Source organism: Phacochoerus africanus, chromosome 12 (genome assembly GCF_016906955.1).
Source record: "Phacochoerus africanus isolate WHEZ1 chromosome 12, ROS_Pafr_v1, whole genome shotgun sequence".
Taxonomy (NCBI): domain Eukaryota; kingdom Metazoa; phylum Chordata; class Mammalia; order Artiodactyla; family Suidae; genus Phacochoerus; species Phacochoerus africanus.
In genome coordinates this window covers 25,315,302-25,335,907 of record NC_062555.1, presented here as the reverse complement: position 1 = coordinate 25,335,907, position 20,606 = coordinate 25,315,302, and the positions used below count along the sequence as shown (strand labels likewise).

The following is a 20,606-nucleotide window of genomic DNA, read 5'->3' as shown; positions in this document are numbered from 1 at the left end:
TTAGGGCCGCACCTGCAGCATATGCAGGTTCCCAGGCTGAGTCTAATCAGAGCTACAGCTGCCGGCCTACACCACAGCCACAGCAACTTGAGATCTGAGCCTTGACTGCGACCCACACCATAGCCCACAGCAACGCTGAATCTTTAACCCACTGAGCAAGGCCAGGGATTGAACCCACAACCTCTTGGTTAAATAGTTGGATTCGTTCCCACTGCATCACAATGGGAACTCCTAAAACAGTAATTCTTACCTCTTGGTTTAGTTAATAGCAGAATAACGATTTCCATGCTTTCTGTGGACGCCCATGCCACATGATAGATATAATAATGACTCCCATACCTCATGATTTCTTGGAAATGAGACTCAGGTTGGTATTTTGGGTACACCATTCCCATCCCAAGCAGGTAATGACTAGCCAGCTTTAACACTTTGCGGAATTGCAGTTCTATCAAGTCTTACTGTCGTTGTGATCCTCATTGTCATGCTTTGCATGTGTTACTTAAACAGGAAAATTGGAAATTCACTCATCCCCAGTAATGGAAACCTGACCCTTTCGATTGGCAGAGCCTCCTTTTGGAAAAGAACGATTTAATTTCTTGTTTAATTTTTGCTCAGTGTGCATGAGGTAGCATATGCTACCGTTGTATTCATTGCTACAGGAAAAATAAGTTCATAATTAATAATTTAGGCTTGTGTAAATTGAACAGCCTGACTTTTCAAAAGCAAGCAGGTATTTTCTTGGCATTTCTCAAAAGATGAAAGTAATAATGAACTGACTGCTCAGGACATTGTTGTCTGATTCCTTCTCCTCTTTCCCTACAATGCCTGCCTGTTAATGCTTCTTACTCCTCGTTAGCGTTGCCCCCCAGGATAGGAAGGGATAAACGGAAAAAGGTAAAACCTAAAGTTGTAGTTATTTGCATTTCTGTTACTAACTGGGGTGGAAAATGGACATTTGGGTTTTTTTTTTCCCCTCTCCAATTTGTAGATTTCAGTATCTTATAGCTTGCTGATTCTCATTATTATAGAATTGACTATATGTAGGCTTTTATATCATGTCTAATATACCTGGTCATACTTCTGCATTCTAACATTTTATATATTTTTTTGGCTTTATTTTCCCCATTTGGAACTTGATAGAGACCACTTCAGTAGGCACTACTGATCTTTTTTATCCGTCTGCTCTTAAGTTTTAGGTAAAGAACAAAAATGTCTCCTAGTCATTACACCTAGTGGGTGGGCTGAAATTTGGCAGATGGAGCATTCACTTTTTTAATGTCCTAGACTTGAGCAGTTCTTTTTCTTTTCTTCTTCTTCTTCTTCTTTTTTTTTTTTTTAAGTCCTGGGTTTGTAACAGTGTGTGTATTCCAGTGTATTCCAACTAGTTGTAAGATCTGAGTAAGACTAATTTTGAAAGCGTCCGTATCAGGTGTTGGTTAGTTTCGAGATGCTAGTGGAGGTTAACTTGTCTTTTTCATGTTCCCTCTATGCTGCTGGCCTTCCTCTCCCCCCTCAGGCCCCAGGAAGTTTATTTATGGAAGGATCAGTGTAGCAGCTCTGCCATTCTGAGGTGTCCCCGCTCCTTCTCCTTTGGCCTGGTGGGGCTGTATGTCCTCACCGCGGTGTCCTCGCGTTACATGGCCTGAACTGTGTCTTGCATGGTTTTAGGCGTTCAGGAGAAAATGGGCATAATGAATAAAGGCGTCATTTATGCACTTTGGGACTATGAGCCTCAGAACGATGACGAGCTGCCCATGAAGGAAGGGGACTGCATGACAATCGTCCGCCGGGAGGACGAAGATGAGATCGAGTGGTGGTGGGCCCGCCTGAACGATAAGGAGGGATACGTTCCCCGAAACTTGTTGGGGGTAAGTGAGCCTTTTTTTTTTTTTTTTTTTTTTTGCTTTTCAGGGCTGCACCTCCAGCATATGGAAGTTCCCAGGCCAGGGGTTGAATTGGCTACAGCCGCCCACCTACACCACAGCCACAGCAACGTGGGATCCAGGCGGGATTGAGCCGCATCTACAACTTACACAACAGCTCACAGCAATGCCGGATCCTTAATCCACTGAGCTAGGCCAGGGATTGAACCCACATCCTCATGGATACTAGTTGGGTTGAACCACGAAGGGAACTCCAATTGAACCATGTTTTTAATGGGTCAGAGAGGGAGGACCTTTGAGGAAACTGCCGGCATTATGGAGACAGTGCAGCCTGCTGCATTTTGTTAGTGAAACATGGGAGTTAAACTTTTTTTTTTTTTTTTTGTCTTTTTGCTATTTCCTGGGCCACTCCCGTGGCATATGGAGGTTCCCAGGCTAGGGGTCGAATCGGAGCTGTAGCCATCAGCCTACACCAGAGCCACAGCAATGTCAGATCTGAGCGGCATCTGTGACCTACACCACAGCTCACAGTAACGCCGGATCCTTAACCCACTGAGCAAGGGCAGGGACTGAACCCGCAACCTCATGGTTCCTAGTCGGATTCGTTAACCACTGCACCACGACGGGAACTCCGAGTTAACCTTTCGATAGTCTTAAATTGAGGCTTAAAGCCACATTGTCAGTGATTCCTATTAGGATTGGCCTCACATTTACGTTTGTCAGCCCCTGGAGATCAGGGGTCCTGCCTACATTAATAAATAAAATGAACATAATTGTATCCTGTGATGGGCATTGAACTTACGACATTTGAAATAAATTTTGGATTTGTTTGAATCAGAATTTGCAAATTTGCTAGAGAGCTCGATTAAGCATTAGAGTTAAGATTCTTTGTTCTTTCCTATTGTTTAGATTTTTTTTCCCTTGGGCCACGCCCACAGCACGGGAAAGTTCCCAAGCCAGGGATTGAACCCGTACCGCAGCAGCCACCCCAGCGGCTGCAGTGACAGCGCTGGATCCTTAAACCGCTGCGCCACAAGAGAACCCCCTTACTGTTGGATTTATGTTTCATAACAACCAAGAAAACGAACAAATCACATGAGCACATATAAACCAATAATAAGTCTATATTATTATGAAGGGACCGCCGTCATGAGGTGGACTTTCTCTGGAAAGGAAATGGCATAAAGTTGAGTTTTTAGTCAGAGGCTCAGATACAAGTTTAGAAAATCGTATTGGCCCAGTCTCTTTCCTCACAGAGAAAAATCATCCTTGATAGAACATGAGTCCATCACAGCTTTCCAGTTCCGGCTGGACGTCTGCCTTGCTTTCAGTAACCTTTCCCCCTTTGTCTGGAGAGAGGACGAAGAGGAGGAGGGGTTTTGTTTAGTTTGCCAGTTGAATTACTAGCTTGACTTGCTCTCGGCTTCCAGAACGCTCTCCTTCCCAGCTCTTGTTTTGGAAAACACAAAACCACAAAATCCTCCAGCAAGAAAGGGCTGCTTATCCTTCCTCAAATCTGGAGACTTTGAGTCTGTGGCGTTTTGTGGTCCCGTGACACAATGTGACATCTGATGTGAATAAAGTTAAAGAGACTTTTTAACCCCTGTCTTCTCCCTTGGAACGGACGCTCCCAACGCTGCGGTTTACAGTCTTGCAAATCGCCTTTAGTCCTTCGTAGTCCTTGTGAGACTTGACTCACAGGCCAGTAGCTTGTGCAGCTGGTCCCCGTTGAGGGACCCCTGGGATCTTTGACGGTTCTTGGCCCAAGAGTCCTGACCTGTGACTCTCTGGACAGCTTTGGGTGCCTCATGTGGCAGAGAGTCCTTTCTTCGGTTTAATTTCTTTCTGTGACATCAACACCCACCCCCACCCCTCATATGTCTCGAAACTTTGTTCTATTCCCAAGATTTGCAGTATTAAATATTTTAAAATTTCTCTTTACAGCTATACCCACGAATTAAACCAAGGCAAAGGAGCTTGGCCTGAAACTCTGCAGAATTTTAGTTAATAAAGAATTCATCTCTTTTCCCACTAAGAAAAAAATAACATGATCGTTTATGGCATGAATTTCACCGGACTGACTTTAGTGACAAAGTAACTTGAAAACGATGAAGAACGAACGGGCCCTGGAAGCAAAGGAAGGTTTGGAGAAGCCACTCAGCGGAGCCCCTGAGCGGGCAGAGCGCTTCAGGAAGCTGCTCACCAGCCGGGGACCCACTCTCTGAAAGATACAGTGACAGTCCTGTCCTCGGCAAGACACAGGACCACTTATTGGGCTCCTGGGAGACCAGCTTCACGTCCTGCCTAAGGTGGCATTTTTCTTGGAGTTCCTGTTGTGGCTCAGCGGTAACGAACCCGACTTGCACCCATGAGGATTCAAGTTCAATCCCTGGCCTCGCTCAGTGGGTTAAGGAACCAGCATTGCCATGAGCTGTGGTGTAGGTCACAGATGCCGCTCAGATCTGACGTTGCTGTGGCTCTGGTGTAGGCCGGCAGCTGTAACTCCAATTCAACCCCTAGCCTGGGAACCTCCATATGCCGCGGGAGTGGCCCTGAAAAGACCCAAAATAAAACAAAACAAAAAAAAGTGGCGTTTTTCATCAGGTGCCCCTGTGCCTGACCTCCCACCAGAAGGACCAGTGCCATCATGGTGCCATCTCCCGTGCCCCCCAGCACCAGCAGGCCCTCAGGGGACTCTCCTGGAGACTCGAAGGTGCCACACACTGTGTATCGTCCGTGAAGAACTGTTTGTTGGTTGTCAGTGAGCAATACTTTGTGATACGAGTTCTTGTAGCTTCATATATTTGAAATGTTGAAACCACACTACACTACAGATCATTAGATTTAGAATCCTGTTTTTAGGCTGAAATTTGAATCTCTATTTATTGTCTTTTGTATCTCAGAAATTAGAGACTTGATACAGACTTACCTATGATATTTGTCAAAATCCTAGCTGACTTTAAAACAATTATAATAAAATTCACCTTTTTGACTCGAAGCTTTTTACTGGCTTTAGTTTTTTATTTCATTGACTTTTTAGTTTAAGGTGCTTGAGGGGTTCCCTGGCGGCACTGTGGGTTAAGGATTTGGTGTTGACACTACTGTGGCACAGGTTCGATCCCTGGCGTAGGAACTTCCACATGCTGCGGGCATGGCTGAAAAATAATAATAATAAAGTTCCTAAGCCATTGCAATATAGTACTCTGCTGAAAAATAATAAGATTTCTTTACCAGCTGTGTGATTAAATATAAATAGAAGAAGTATTTGCTCAGTTTTGTAATTTGCCAGTTTTATGGTCGTCTTTGATATAGAATTAAAACTTTTGCATTTTTTTAATTTTTTAGCTTTTTTAGGGCTACACTTGCGGCATATGGAGGTTCCCAGACTAGGGGTCCAAGCGGAGCTGTAGCTGCTGGTCTACACCACAGCCACAGCAACGTGAGATCTGAGCCGCATCTGCAACCTACACCACAGCTCACGGCAACGCCAGATCCTCAACCCACTGAGCGAGGCCAGGGATGGAACCCGCATCCTCATCCTAGTCGGATTTGTTTCTGCTGCACCACGATGGGAACTCCTGCTTGAAGAAAGATCTCGAAGATAGGGACCAGCTGATAGGCTGGCTGTGGTTTACAGCAGAGATTGCAGAGGGCTTAAAATATTTCATTTTTAGCAGTTTTATTGAAGTGTAGTTGATTCACAATGTTGCAATCGTTTCTTTCTTTCTCTTTTTTTTGGCTCCTTTCTTAGGGCCACACGTGCAGCATATGGAGGTTCCCAGGCTAGGGGTCAAATTGGAGCTACAGCTGCCAGCCTACACCACAACCACAGCCACACAGGATCCAAGCCGCCTCTGTGACCTACACCGCAGCTCACAGCAATGCCAGATCCTTCACCCACTGAGCAAGGCCAGGGATCAAACCCACATCCTCATGGATCCACGTCAGGTTCGTTAGCAGCTGAGCCGCGAAGGGAACTCTGTGATCATTTCTGCTGTGCAGAAAAGTGATTCAGTTTATAGAGATTCTTTTTCATCTTCTTTTCTATTATGGTTAATGATGGGCTATTGACTATAGTTCCCTGTGCTCTACGGTAAATCCTTGTGGTTTATCCATCCTGTATATACTATATATATACTGTATATCCATCCTGTATATATTTGCGTCTGCTAATCCCAAACTCCCCATCCATCTCTCCCCCACCCCTCTTGGCAACCTCAAGTCTGTTCTCGATGTTTGTGTGTCTCTTTCTGTTTCACAGAGGTGTTTGTTTGTGGCATGTTTGAGATTCCACATGTCGATGATATCAGATGGTGTTTGTCTTTCTCTGACTTCACTTAGTAGGATCATCTCTTGGTCCATCCATGTGGCTGAAAATTGGGGAGGGTGTTTGTCACAGAGGGGAGTAGTGAGGGTTTAGATAAGGGTGACTTCCACGCTCAGAAGTTTTGGGGCATTTAATTTTATCATCTCTTTTTCCCCCTGTAAAATCTCTCTTCTCTTAAATCTTTTGTGAATTTGCGGCTTTAGAAAACGGAGTTCCCTTTGTGGCTCAGCAGTTAACGAACACAGCTAGGATCCATGAGGACAGGGGTTCGATCCCTGGCCTGGCTCAGTGGGTTAAGGACCCAGCGTTGCCGTGAGCTGTGGTGTAGGTCGAAGATTCGGCTCAGATCCTCCGTTGCTGTGGCTGTGGTGTAGGATGGCAGCTGTAGCTCTGATTTGACCCCTAACCTGGGAACTTCATATGCTGTGGGTGTGGCTATAAAAACCCAATAAAATAAATTTTGTATAAGCATATACCATATATTTTCAAATCTTTCTTTCTTCCTTCCCTTCCTTCCTTCCTTCCTTTTTTTAGGGGTGCTTCTGCAGCCTATGGAAGTTCCTCCCAGGCTAGAAATCCCAGAATCGGAGCTGCAGTCCCTGGCCTCCACCACAGTCACAGCAACGTGGGACCTGAGCCGTGTCTGCGACCTATGCCATAGCTCACGGGCAATGCCGGATCCTTAACCCACTGAGTGAGGCCAGGTATCGAGCCTGCATTCTCATGGATACTAGTCGGGTTCGTAACCTGCTGAGCACCAACGGGAACTCCCTAGCATTATTTCTTATCCTGTGACTTAACGTGAGCTTGCAAACAGCCCGCAGGTCAGAGCACCCATCCCAGGGAGGCGTGGTGCGGCCTCAGGGAGTGGGAGGGCCAATCTTTCTCTTCCCAGGTCTCCCTCTCAGGGCTTTCAGCCACCTTAGTCCTAACCCAGCTCTGCCAGATGGAGATCACCCACACTGGGCAGTGGGCACATTCCACATCTGCCCCCTTCTCTGCACCCCCAGACGCTCTGCACGCAGGAAAACTTACACTCCTGTGAGTTGAATTTGGGAAATTCACCTCCCTCTCTTTTCAGGAAATAATAGCTGTGGTTTGTTTATGTCTGTCAAGCCCTCTTCCATCTTTCCTGGCTAAGATGCCTCAAGGACCCTTGGCTGTCTTCCTGGCTCCCTCCTGCTCCCTCCACCTAGGTGACAAGCAAGTGGCAGGCAAAGCATGGACATGAAGAGACCAAGAAGTAGCAACGTTGGAGCTGATTTTACGGTCAGTTATCAGGGCTTCGGAATTGGGTTTTTAAAATACCATATGATATCACTTGTATGTGGAATTTAACCTATGGCACAAATGAACCTGTCTACAGAACAGACAGACTCTCAGACTTGGGGTTGCCAAGGGGGAGGGAAAGAGGGAAGAGGAGGGAGAAGGGTGGATGGGGAGTTCGGGGTTGGTAGACGCAAAATATTCCATTAGAATGGATGAGCAATGAGGTCCTGCTGTGCAGCACTTGGAACTGTATCCAGTCACTTGTGATGGAACATGATGAGAAAAAGAATGGATATACTGGGTCACTTTACTGTACAGCAGAAATTGAGAAAACATTGTAAATCAACTGTAGGGAGTTCCCGTTGTGGCTCAGTGGAAACGAATCTGACTGGCATCCATGAGGATGCAGGTTCAATCCCTGGCCCTGCTCAGTGGGTGAAGGATCTGGCGTTGCCCTGAGCTGTGGTGTAGGTGGCAGACGCGGCTCAGATCCCAAGTTGCTATGGCTGTGGTGTAGGCAGGCAGCTATAGCTCTGATTCGACCTCTAGCCTGGGAACCTCCATATGCCACAGGTGTGGCCCTAAACAAAAAGATGATTTAAAAAATAATAGAAAATTTTAAAACGAAGAATTGGGTTTTTAAAAGGTTTCCTGGTTCCACATTGAAATGTAGGTTGGCTGCCCTTTCCTCTCAGTCTGGGCTTTTCCACAGGGAGGTGCACGCCTTCTAGAGCAGACTGACTGGGGTGGGTGCGCTCCCCGCGAGCCCCCCCCTCCTGCCCCCAGGAAGGACAGCACCCATGTGCGATTGCCTGGGCGACTCTTTATTGAACAGTACATGTGGAAGAAAATAAGGCAACAAGGCAGTATCTTTTTAATGTGGCTAGCATTTCCCCAAGGTGCAGCCAGGAAGGAGTCAAGCTCGCGTCCCTTCTCCAGGGTGCGGTGCTTCTGCAGGGCATCCCCCCACCCCATCCATGCGCGATGCTTGATGCTTGCGGTGACATTCAGGAAGTTTGGAGGCAGCTGTGCTGTCTTCCATCGCAGTGGGCTTGCTGGGTCACAGCTTCAGCTGAGCGAGAGTGAATCCCTTCAGTCTTCATGACAATGTCTACGACTGGATATGCTCAAGGGCCTGTGAACACGTCACTGTTCACCAAGCCGTTTTCTATAGTCTGTCTCTCATGTAACGCAAATGACAGAGCTGTGCTTCCTGCCTGGTGTCTTCCGATGCCTTCGCGATGCAAAATATTTTTCCATCTTACTCAAAGGAAATGGTCATCCCTGCACCGCTGTTGGGTGGGCACCACAGCTGCATTTTTAAACGTGAAGTAGCTTTAAATATTGCCAGCAGGGACCCCGGATCCTTTGAGATCAACTGCATGTTACAGTAAGCTCGGCTGCTAAGTATCTCGCTGCCTTTCTTCCTGATGTGATATTGCAATGAACAGGAAAGTGTCTCAAAGTACAAAGTGTGTGCTATGTACAGACCAAAGGTTTTCCCTAATTTGATTGAGGTTAACTAATCGACTCATTGCATTTAGTGTGATATGCAAATCTTTTACTTTGATATCTAGGAGGTCTGCGTTCTCACATAGACAGTATCATTTTCAGTGCTAATCGGTTTAAGTGAATGTTCCCATCATTTCATGATCCAGATAAAAAATTTCTCTGTGGAGGTTTAGTCCTTGGTGGGTTTTCTTTCATGAGACGTCTTCAGGCAGGTTAGTCATAACTTCAAAGTACCGAGAAACACAGCCACTGGGAGGGAGGAAAAGACAGGTCAGTTCAGTGGCCCCCCCCCCTTTTTTTTTTTTTTTGGTTTTTAGGGCTGCTCCCGCAGCATATGGAGGTTCCCAGGCTAGGGGTCTCATCGGAGCTGTAGCTGCCAGCCTACACCACAGCCACAGCAACACAGGATCCAAGCCACGTCTGCCACCTACACCACAGCTCACAGCAACGTCAGATCCCCAACCCACTGAGCGAGGCCAGGGATCGAACCGGCAACCTCATGGTTCCTCGTCAGATTCATTTCCTCTGAGCCACAACGGGAACTCCCTTTTTAAAACTGAAAAGCTGTTTAAGCCCCTGTGGGTCATCGCCTTGACAGGTGTATCAGAAAAGCTGACCAAGGGTGAAGATATCAGTGTACTACTAACTCGCATTTTTTCAGCCTGATTTGTGGAGTGTTGCTTTTCACAGGACAAGAAAAGCTGTTACTTGAATCAGGTGGTCATGAGTCATATTACAGGGTTGATTGAAATACATGAAACATGCAGCAGACAACATGAATTAGCATTTCCTTATCTCTGCCTCAGAGGGTCACAGCAGAGGTTGGTTAGGGGTGCAGAGGCTCCTTGAACTCAGGTTTTCAACTTTGGGTCTTTTTATTTTTTTTGGATGAGTCTGGCATGGGGAAGTCCCCAGACCAGGGATCAAACCCATGTCACAGCAGTGACCTGAGCCACGGCAGTGACAACACCAGGTCCTTAACCCACTGAGCCATCAGGGAACTCCCTCAACCTTGGTTTATACAGAAGTAATCTGGGAACTTTAAGTCCGACTCTGACTGGATTGGTCTGGGATGGGCGTGGACATCAAGACTTTGCAAAGCTCCCCAGGTATGTAATCTGCAGTCCAGCTGAGAATCACTGCAGACTGAAAGGGAGATCTGGCTGTTGCAGCCTTAGCAAAACAAAAAACAAAAAAACACAACAGAGCGTGGGGAACTCCAGGAACCTGTGACAGGCGAGGCTCAGAAAACAGGGGCAGCCAGCGGATGAGATGTTTCTCAGAGGAAATGGGGAGGGGGGTCTGCGTAGCTTGGCCAGACAGACCGATGGAAGCTGGGGAGGAATCAGACTGCAGGCCCAGGGGAGGGATATTTCCTAGGCTACCAGAGTTTTAAGCAAGTTAGTGCTCTAGGGAACCAGCGAACATGTATCTGCATTTGGCTATTGTTGCTTTAAAATGCCTAAGACCAGCGGGAACCTACTTCAACATAATAAAGGCCATATATGACAAACCCACAGCAAACATCATTCTCAGTGGTGAGAAGCTGAAAGAATTCCTGCTGAGATCAGGAACAAGACAAGGATGTCCACTCTCACCACTACTCTTCAACATAGTTCTGGAAGTCCTAGCCACAGCAATCAGCCACCATACACAAAAATAAACTCCAAATGGATTAAAGACCTAGATATAAGACCAGACACTATAAAACTCTTAGAGGAAAACATAGGCCAAACACTCTCTGACGTAAACGACAGCAACATCTTCTCAGATCCACCTCTCAGAGTATTGACAATAAAAATAAAAATAAACAAATGGGACCTAATCAAACTTAAAAGTTTCTGCACAGCAAAGGAAACCCTAAACAACACAAAAAGACAACCCACAGAATGGGAGAGTCTTTGCAAGTGAATCAGCTGACAAGGGATTCATCTCCAGAATTTACAAACACCTTCTGCAGCTCCATACCAGAAAAACAAACAACCCCATCCAAAAATGGGCAGAAGATCTAAACAGACAGTTCTCCAAAGAAGACATACAGACGGCCAAAAAACACATGAAAAGATTTCAACATCACTCATTAGAGAAATGCAGATCAAAACCACTCTGAGGTACCACCTTATACCAGCCAGAATGGCCATCATCAAAAAGTCTATAAACAATAAGTGCTGGAGAGGGTGTGGAGAAAAAGGAGCCCTAGTACACTGTTGGTGGGATTGTACATTGGTGCAACTGCTGTGGAAAACAGTATGGAGAGTCCTCAGAAAACTCAAAATGGAACTACCATTTGATCCAGCAATCCCACTCCTGGGCATCTATCCAGGGAAAAACACGACTCGAAAAGATACATGTACTCTGATGTTCACTGCAGCACTATTTGCAATAGCCAAGACAAGGAAACAACCTAAATGTCCATCGACAAAGGAGTGGATCAAGAAGATGTGGTACATATATGCAGTGGAATATTACTCAGCCATTAAAATGAACGAAATACCAGCGTTTTTAGCAATATGGATGGACCTAGAAATTATCATGCTAAGCGAAATCAGCCATACAATGAGACACCAACATCACATGCTTTCACTGACATGTGGAATCTGAAAAAAAGACAGACTGAATTTCTTTGCAGAACGGATGCTGACTCACAGACATTGAAAAACATATGGTCTCTGGAGGAGACAGTTTGGGGGGTAGGGGGATGTGCTTGGGCTGTGGGATGGAAATCCTGTGAAATTGGACTGTAATGATCATTATACACTACAGATGTGATAAATTCATTTGAGTAATAAAAAAATAGAAAACAAATAAAATGCCTAAGACCAAGAGTTCCCACTGTGGCTTAGCAGGTTACAAGCCCAACTAGTACCCATGAAGATGCTGGTTCGATCCCCGGCCCTGCTCTGTGAGTTAAGGATTCAGCATTGCTGTGACCTGCAGTGTAGGCTGCAGACGCAGTTTGGATTCCATGTTGCTGTGGCTGTGCGGTAGGCCAGCAGCTGCAGCTCCAATTCAAACCCTAGCCTGGGAACTTCCCTATGCTCCAGGTGCAGCCCTTAAAAAAAAAAAAAAAAAAAAAAGAAAGAAAGAAAGAAAGAAAAAGGGAATAAATAAAACAAAATGCTCAAGACCCGAATGAAACAGCTATGCAGTTGCTGGCTTCCTCCAGAGTTCTCATTTTAAGGAAAGGAGGTGTCAGTCCCCCTGCCTGTCCTTCTACGGCTCTGCCCCTCTCCCCCTGCCAGGGGACTTGCTTGTTCCTGGTCCTGGCCACCAGGCCCAGCCCTCTGCAGCCTGTGCTGCTCTAAGCTCAGTTGCCCATGGACAGAGGAAATGCAGGCTAGGCTAGAGCCAAGGGAGGATGAAAGCACACCCTAGCTGGCTTCTTCCTGTGACTCGAGGGGATGTTCTGTTGGATGACAAGGGAACATTTCAGGCTGTGCATCTGTGGAATTGGTGCACCAACTGAATTTGGACCGATGATCATTTCAAGAGGTGGGCAGCGCTGGGGTGCCAGACACACGAGCACAGCTATCATACAGGGCAAGCTTATTCACTGATGTTATTTATTTATTTATTTTTTGTCTTATGTCTTTTTAGGGCTGTACCCCTGGCATATGGAGATTCCCAGGCTAGGGGTCCAATCAGAGCTGTAGCCGCCAGCCTACACCACAGCCAGATCTGAGCCACCTCTGCGACCTAGACCACAGGTCACGGAAATGCCGGATCCTTAACCCACTGAGCAAGCCCAAGGATCGAACCTGCAACCTCATTGTTCCTAGTCAGATTCGTTTCCACTGAGCCACAACGGGAACTCCTTCACTAATGCTATTTTATTTCAAAGGCGGAAGAAGTAGAGAAAAGTAATTTGCTCAGAAAGTATAAGAAGATCGGTTCTAAGACTGACAGGTACTTCCCAAAACCCACTTGAATATCATCCAAAGGTTTCTTTGCATAAGCGCCTTCTCGCATGTGTACTGACCAGCAGGTCATTTTTCTAAGAGGGATCCTGCAGCTACCCCTTCTTATTTTAAGCTTGCGTTCTTCTCAAGGCAAAGCTCACGGGAGGAGGGACCAGGTGTGTTTTCTTGGACTCAAGAATCAGTAGATAACTGGGAACCTGCCAACAGCATGAGAGCCTGCCCCGCCCCAGACCAAAAGCCACACGTCTCTTTTCCCCGAGGAACAGCCTTCTCCCGCTCGTCCCCTAGGAGTGGGGGCTGGGAAGCTGCGGACTTACAGAGATAAGGTCCAGCTCGATTGTTCCAGTATTCTCGGGATCCAGCTGCTTAAATATCCCTGTGGAGGAAGAGGGGGATGTCAGTGAGAGCTGAACAGAGATCCCATTATCCTCTTCCCCATCTGGCAGCCAGTTTCACTGAATGTCACCAGCTAATATTTCTTCCCTCCATCCCAGAGTAAAGAAGGATTTTCACTCTCAACCGGACAGACACATCTCTGGCTCCGGTGGTGTCACCATGGGGAAAGGCAAGCTGCTTTACTCCTGAGACACCTGAAACGGGTCTTTTCCCAAATGAGCACTTACTGAATAGTGTTTCTAGTCGAACCAAACACCGAACAAAATTGTCAAAATCGATGATGAGCTGGTCATCTGCAAACCGAGCGACGATGACTTGGTGGAGCTGACAGGGCAGCTTGAAACCTGCAGTTCAACAAACAAGCCAACCCATGGCCAAACGTTAGACTGCACCCCAGGGCTCTGCTCATGGGCTGATGGGACAGCTTTTTTTTTTTTTTTTTTTTGGTGTTTTTGTCTTTTCTAGGGCCACACCCGTGGCATGTGGAAGTTCCCAGGCTAGGGGGTCTAATTGGAGCTGAAGTTGCCGGCCTACACCACAGCCACACCACCACCAGATCCAAGCTGCATTTGCGACCTACACCAGAGCCTTAACCCACTGAGTCCCTTTTATTGACATCACGGTCTGCTAGGGACTCCGCACAGGCTGGAGCTGGACATCCTGCTTTCCCTGCGCCCAAGACAAGGAGCCGGGGTGGGGGTGGGGTGGCAGGAACTGACATTGCCTGTGAGCCACCCGGTCAGAGGGAGACAATTCAAGAAGGCTTAGGGGACAGGGGTGTCCTCAAGGCCACTCCATTTTACCAATTAGTCTTGGCTGTTTTTTTATTTCTTATTTTTTATTGATTTACATTGTTCCTGCAATTTCTGCTGTACAGCAAAGTGATCCAGTCGTACATATATGTACATTCTCTCTCTTTTGTCTTTTCATATTATTTCCCATCATGTTCTGACCCAAGAGACTGGACACAGTTCCCTGTGCTGTACAGTAGGACCCCATTGTTTATCCATTCCAAATGCAATACTTTGTATCTATGTTGCCTTTCTTTTTTTTGGCAGCATGTGGTAGTTCCTGGCTCAGGGACTGAACCCGAGCCACGGAAGCATCCTGAGCCACAGCAGTGACAATAGAGTTCCTAACTGCTAAGCCACTAGGGAACTCCATTAATTAGTCCTTTTTTTTTAGGGTGACACTCATAGCATATGGAGGTTCCCAGGCAAGGGGTCGAATCGGAGCTACAGCTGCTGGCCTACACCAGAGCCACAGCAACATGGGATCTAAGCCGCATCTGTGACCTACACCACAGCTCATGGCCACGCCAGATCCTTAACCCACTGAGGGAGGCCAGGGATTGAACCTGCGTCCTCATGGATGCGAGTCAGATTTGTTTCTGCTGAGCCATGATAGGAGCTCCAAGGGAACTCCATTAATTAGTTTTTAAAAGGCGAATGAAGAGGATGTGTTTGAACCAGCACCTGCTTTATTTCATGGTTTACCAAATTTTTACATCGCAGAGAATAAGTTTTCACATATTCTATAGGTATTGAAAGAAAGGAAATACAATTAGGGAGTGTTACCTGCTTCCTCTAATGCTTTCCGCATCTCATAGGAGTTCATGGTGCCCGACCTGTCCACATCAATTTCCCGGTAAATTTTCTGGAATGTACAGCATAGTTAGAAAACTGTGACCCCAAAGGTGGTGAGCTCTGTGCCATGTACTAAGCAGAGCTGAAATCGTTCCAGCTCCGTGCCTCTAGTTTGGCCTTGGAAGCATCACCATGTTTCTGCCCTAAATGGTCCTTTGCCTCTGCGAGCTGGTTTATAAACATGCCCATCAAACCACCTGGGCAACTACATGAGCCCCTGTTCTTGTCCTTTTTATCTTTTTGCTTGTTAGGGCCACACCCACGGCTTAAGGAAGTTCGCAGGCTAGGGGTCTAATCTGAGCTACAGCTCCCAGCCTCAGTCACAGCCACAGCAACACCAGATCTGAGCTGTGTCTATGACCTACACCACAGCTCACGACAATGCCGGATCCTTAACCCACTGATCAAGGCCAGGGATCGAACCCGCATCCTCACGGATACTAGTTGGGTTTGTTACCGCTGAGCCTCAACAGGAACCCCCCCACCCCCACCATTCTTGTCTTCTGTCGTTTTTGTACTTAGCTGTCAAAAATCCAAACTACAAGGAGTGACAACAGCCTTTTCAGCAAACTCCATGGTGGCTTTCAGATGACCCCATTCCAGTCAACAAGGCAGGGAGCAGACAGCCTAACTTGCAAAATCTTTGTTTTTTCTCATTATTTATTTATTCATCTATTTTTGTCTTTTTAGGGCTGCACTGTGGCATATGGAGGTTCCCAAGCTAAGGGTCCAATCGGAGCTATAGCCGCCGGCCTACACCGCAGCCACAGCCATGTGGGATCCGAGCAGCATCTGCGACCTACACCACAGCTCATGGGAACACCAGATCCTTAACTCACTAAGTGAGGCCAGGGATCGAACCCACGTCCTCATGGATGCTAGTTGGGTTCGCTAACTGCTGAGCCACGACGGGAACAACAGTCTTTGCTCTTTCTGTTCACATGTGCCCAGCCCTGTCTTGACTCATTCAGATTGGAGCTGCATCGTAGGTCCAGCCCCCTTCCCTTGAAAAGGTCCCTCCACCATTTATCCTGAAGAGTCGCTGCCTCTGAACCGGGTTCCGCACACAGACCCGCCACCCCTGCCATCCGGCTCTCCTGGGCTCTTACCTGGTATTTTTGAATCTTCGTCCAAAGGATGTAGAACTCCTTCAGACCCAGCTTGCCACTCCCGTCCGACTGCCTTCGGTTAAGGAAAGCTCCCGGAGGGCTGGGTTCCTGTGGGCCGTGTCACCTGGCCTGTCCTCTCCACCTGGAGCTGGTGGCCACAGCTTATTCACCAGGGGCTCTTGCCGAAAGACCCTTTTCCCACTCCTCATGCTGGCTGAGCCTCCATCTGAGGGCGGCGGGATGGGCGGATAGAGACCTGCTGCCCTCCCTGCCCCCGCTCTGCCTGCTGGTCTGGGGGTGCTGGGCTGAAGGCTCCAAGTCCTGCTGAAAATGAGCTGTCGGAGATCTGGAGGCTCCAGGTGGCTTCTAATGGCCAGGCCCGTGGCTCTTTGGGCAGTATTTTTTTTTAGGGCCACATGCATGGCATATGGAAGTTCCCAGGCTAGGGGTCAAATCGGAGCTGCAGCTGCCAGCCTACACCACAGCCACAGCAATGAAGGATCCGAGCCTGCGACCTATGCCACAGCTCATGGCAATGCCAGATCCTCCACCCACTGAGCGAGGACAGGGATGGAACCTGCATCCTCAGAGATGCTATGTTTGGTTCTTAATCCACTGAACCACAACAGGACCTCCGAGTATTCTTATTTCCTTTTTTTTTTTTTGTATTTTGTATTTTTTGTCCTTATAGGGCCGCACCCACAGCATATAGAGGTTCCCAGGATAGGGGTTTAATCGGAGCTGTTGCTACAGGCCTACACTAGCGCCACAGCAACGCCAGATCCAAGCCGTGTCTGCGACCAACACCACAGCTCACGGCAACGCCAGATCCTAAACCCACTGAGCAAGGCCAGGGATCAAACCTGCAACCTCATGGTTCCTAATCGAATTTGTTTCCGCTGTGCCATGACAGGAATTCCCCATGAGTATTCTTGTTTATAAGAGGCCTCTTATAGGGGGAACTACACAGCAGGTGCCAGGAGCCTGGGCACAGAGGGAGGAGGGTACTCTTGGAGGGTGGGCCCCAGTCTTAGGAATCGGGAAGGAATGCCTGACCAGGGCAAACATTCCCATCAGAGTACCATGCTTTGGGAGCACTTCCCAGGAAACAAATTCAAGCTGCCCCGGGGAGGGATGGTGGGCGGGCTGTGGGGATTCCCAGCAGGAGCCCTGGACCAGCCTGGCTCCCTGTGCTCAGCCTGGGGGTGGGGAGGTTGCAGCATCTCATGTTCCCTCATCTGAAGTGGCTCCACATTCTCTGGCCAGGGAGGCCAGCACTGAAAGCTGACAGCGCTAACTTGAGCCAGCGGGGATGGCTGGCCGACCTGAAGCAGGGAAGGCATGTGTTTGAGTCTTCTTCAAACCCCTCCAGCCTGCTCTCCTCAACACGTTAAAGGATACGTCCAGCATGTCAACCATGATCTTGCAGGTTTCGATGCTGAAGCCGTCTGACTTGATATCTTGGCCTGGGAGACAAAATAAGGGTGATGGGAACATCGAGAGCAGCCCTGTCCAACACAGCATTCCAGGATGATGGGATGTCCTGGGCCTGTGTCCTCGGAAATGGGAGCCGCTTAAATGATCTCAAAGAGCCACATGAGGCTGGTGGCCGCCAAACTGGGACAGTGCAGAGGATGCGTTACCTTTGCCTGTATAGTGGCCATTAGGTATGTATGTACTTATTTATTTAAAGTTCCCAGGCCAGGGATCGAACCCGTACCACAGCTGCAACTGCAGCCGCAGCAGTAACAACACTGGATCCTTAACCCAACAAGCCGCCAGGGAACTCCGATGCATACTTTTCATTTCTTTTTCTTTTTTTCCAATGTATACTTTTAAAATCAATAACTAGAAGATGACAAAAGATTGGAACTTTAAGCAATCACAGGAGGCAGAGTCACCTGTGACAAATGAGAGGCCCCGTGTGTTCATTGCAGGCCAGGCCCTGTGAGAAAAAGAGGTTTACATAACTGTCCGTCTGCAGGCACTTAGGGTGCCTCTGTGTCCCCAGCCAGGTAACAACCCTGAGGGCCAGAGGCTGTCCGGAGCCACCATGCTCTCCAGGGTGTGTCCTGCCTAGTGGGGAGTCAGCAGGTGATATGAGTCTGTTCTCAGAGCCTTCATGGGAGCCCATCCTTGTGAAAAGATGGCCTAACCTGTCTCAACGCTGCTGTTCTGGGCACTGACCCCCCTCTCGTGCGTGGGGCCCCGGACAGAAGGCAGGCGTCACCAGGCATGGATGAGGGGGAGGGTACCAAGCTCTGAGGCTCGGGTGAGGCCACTGCAGCGCCTCCCACCAGGAGCAGCTGCACCCAATTGTGGCCTGTCCCCCCCCCCCACCACCTCTGCACAGAAACAACAGGGCTCAGTGTTCTGGGCTCAAAGCGGCCCTGTGACCTCCTTGTGCCTGGCAGCCTCGAGGATAAACACCATCTCTTGTCACCCCCAGATTGGAGGAAGGAGGCGGGGGACTGGGCTGGCCCTGGGGAAGCCCTGGGCTGGCCTGGCCGTGCTGGCCCTTCGACCCCCTGGCTGGAGCTCTGTGAATCACAGAAGCTCAAATGCAGCGTTTGTTCAGAGCCCTCGGAACAGGAGCTGGACATCTGTGATTCCTGTGGGCCGCGATGCATTCACATTCCCTGGAGTGGGAGACCCTCCTGGCATGGACCCATCTTTGGCTCCAAGAGGAAGATCTACTTTTATCTCTTGGGCCAGAGGCTGTCACTGAAGCCCCTGGGACTCCTGGGGATGAGCCACAGACCGGCCGTTCAGACCTGACCACACGTGTGCACGTTTATCATCCGGGTTAGAGCTCTCTGGTTTTTTTTTAGGACCGCACCTGCAGATCTGAGCCGTGTCTGCGACCTACACCACAGCTCACGGCAACAACGGATCCTTAACCCACTGAGCAAGGCCAGGGATTGAACCCGAAACTTCATGGTTCCTAGTCGGATTCGTTAACCACTGAGCCACGACGGGAACTCCAGGAGATGAGGCTTTTTAATGCCACCCCCTTCATGTGCGAGGACGATGGGCCACTTTCCATTCTGGCTCGGCAGTGAGATGCTGTCACTGTCGATGGTTCCCCTCTAAACACAGCCAGGGACTCAGGGGTGGGGTGTGCCTTCCGGCTCCCGTGATCTCGGCTGACCCATCTTTCTTACCAAGGAATCATCCTAACAGGCACTGCTTATGGAGCCCAGGCTTTGGGTCAGGCAATTGCTACATGTTATCTCACTTAAGACATTCAACCACTCTTAAGAGGAAGGTAAACAAACGGTAGGTAATAATAGGCTATTTTGCAGATAAGGAAACAAGCATCAGAGAGGTTATCTAACTTGGTTTAGATCAGAGCTCCTAAACAGTGGCAACCTGGATGTGACCTTTGACCTCCACACTCCAGAAACCTTTGTCCCTTTTTTTAAAAAAAATCACATCACATAGAACCTCTTCCATCCAGTTCTTTGGTGGCGATGGTACTGATGTAGGAGTGATGAAATAATGGTTCAGCCATACAGCCACGACGTGGGAGGGGATGCAGCCCGTGTCCCCTCAGGTCACGGGAGAAGGAGCAGGGTCAGGGCTTTGCAAGAAGGGGAGACTTACGCTTTGCTAGAACTCTTCTCAGGATCGTCTGCAACTCAAAGGCAGAAATCTCTGCATCCTGTGGACAAGCAAGCAGAGCTTAGTGGCTCCCTGAAGGGTGTCTGCTCCGGGCAAGCCCTGGTCTGGGTGGGGGTCTATGGATGTGCATTTCTAACAAGCCCCTCGACCAACCGACCCCACTTTGAGTAGTATTGCCACCAAGTTCTGGATGGTTTTTAAAATTTTTTTTTTAATTATAGTTGATTTACAATGTTGTTGTATTAAAGTATAGTTGATTTACAGGAGTTCCCGTTGTGGCGCAGTGGTTAACGAATCCGACTAGGAACCATGAGGTTGCGGGTTCGGTCCCTGCCCTTGCTCAGTGGGTTAACGATCCGGCGTTGCCGTGAGCTGTGGTGTAGGTTGCAGACGAGGCTCGGATCCTGCCTTGCTGTGGCTCTGGCGTAGGCCAGTGGCTACAGCTCCAATTGGACCCCTAGCCTGGGAACCTCCATGTGCCGAGGGAGCGGCCCAAAGAAATAGCAAAAAGACAAAAAAAAAAAAAGTATAGTTGATTTACAATGGATCATGTTTTATTTTTTTTTAATTTCCTTTTTTTTTGCTTTTTAGGGCCACACCCTCGACATATGGAGGTTCCCAGGCTAGGGGTCAAATAGGAGCTACAGCTGCCGGCCTCCACCACAGCCACAGCATCGCCAGATTGGAGCTGCATCTTCGGCCTACACCACAGCTCACGGCAACACCGGATTCTTAACCCCCTGATCGAGGCCAGAATTGAACCCCTGTCCTCATGGATACTAGGCAGGTTTGTTACTGCTGAGCCACAACGGAAACTCCTAGATCATGTTTTAACCTACAGTGTGCTCCAGACGGAGTTTAGTCATCATTTCTTTGCTTCAGAGACTGTAAAGAATAAATACTCCACTCTACCCCGTCTG

At 48.3% G+C, this 20,606-nt stretch overlaps 2 protein-coding genes across 3 annotated transcripts in view; one reads left to right on the top strand and one right to left on the bottom strand.

Moving 5' to 3' along the window:
• TP53BP2 (tumor protein p53 binding protein 2) overlaps positions 1-4,881 on the top strand; it is a 67,245-nt gene extending 62,364 nt beyond the window's left edge. For both annotated transcript variants that reach the window (XM_047754741.1, XM_047754742.1), the window contains exons 17-18: positions 1,669-1,868; positions 3,828-4,881. In XM_047754741.1, coding sequence (XP_047610697.1) covers positions 1,669-1,868; positions 3,828-3,869 — 242 coding nt within the window. In that variant the 3' untranslated portion in view covers positions 3,870-4,881. The remainder of the gene's footprint in view (positions 1-1,668; positions 1,869-3,827) is intronic.
• Positions 4,882-8,282: 3,401 nt separating this feature from the next.
• CAPN2 (calpain 2) overlaps positions 8,283-20,606 on the bottom strand; it is a 61,098-nt gene continuing 48,774 nt past the window's right edge. The window contains exons 15-21 of the mRNA XM_047755606.1: positions 19,669-19,726; positions 17,464-17,528; positions 16,063-16,131; positions 14,885-14,963; positions 13,535-13,651; positions 13,229-13,287; positions 8,283-9,240 (exon numbers count right to left, since the gene is read on the bottom strand). Of these exons, the coding sequence (XP_047611562.1) occupies positions 9,217-9,240; positions 13,229-13,287; positions 13,535-13,651; positions 14,885-14,963; positions 16,063-16,131; positions 17,464-17,528; positions 19,669-19,726 (471 nt within the window). The 3' untranslated portion in view covers positions 8,283-9,216. The remainder of the gene's footprint in view (positions 9,241-13,228; positions 13,288-13,534; positions 13,652-14,884; positions 14,964-16,062; positions 16,132-17,463; positions 17,529-19,668; positions 19,727-20,606) is intronic.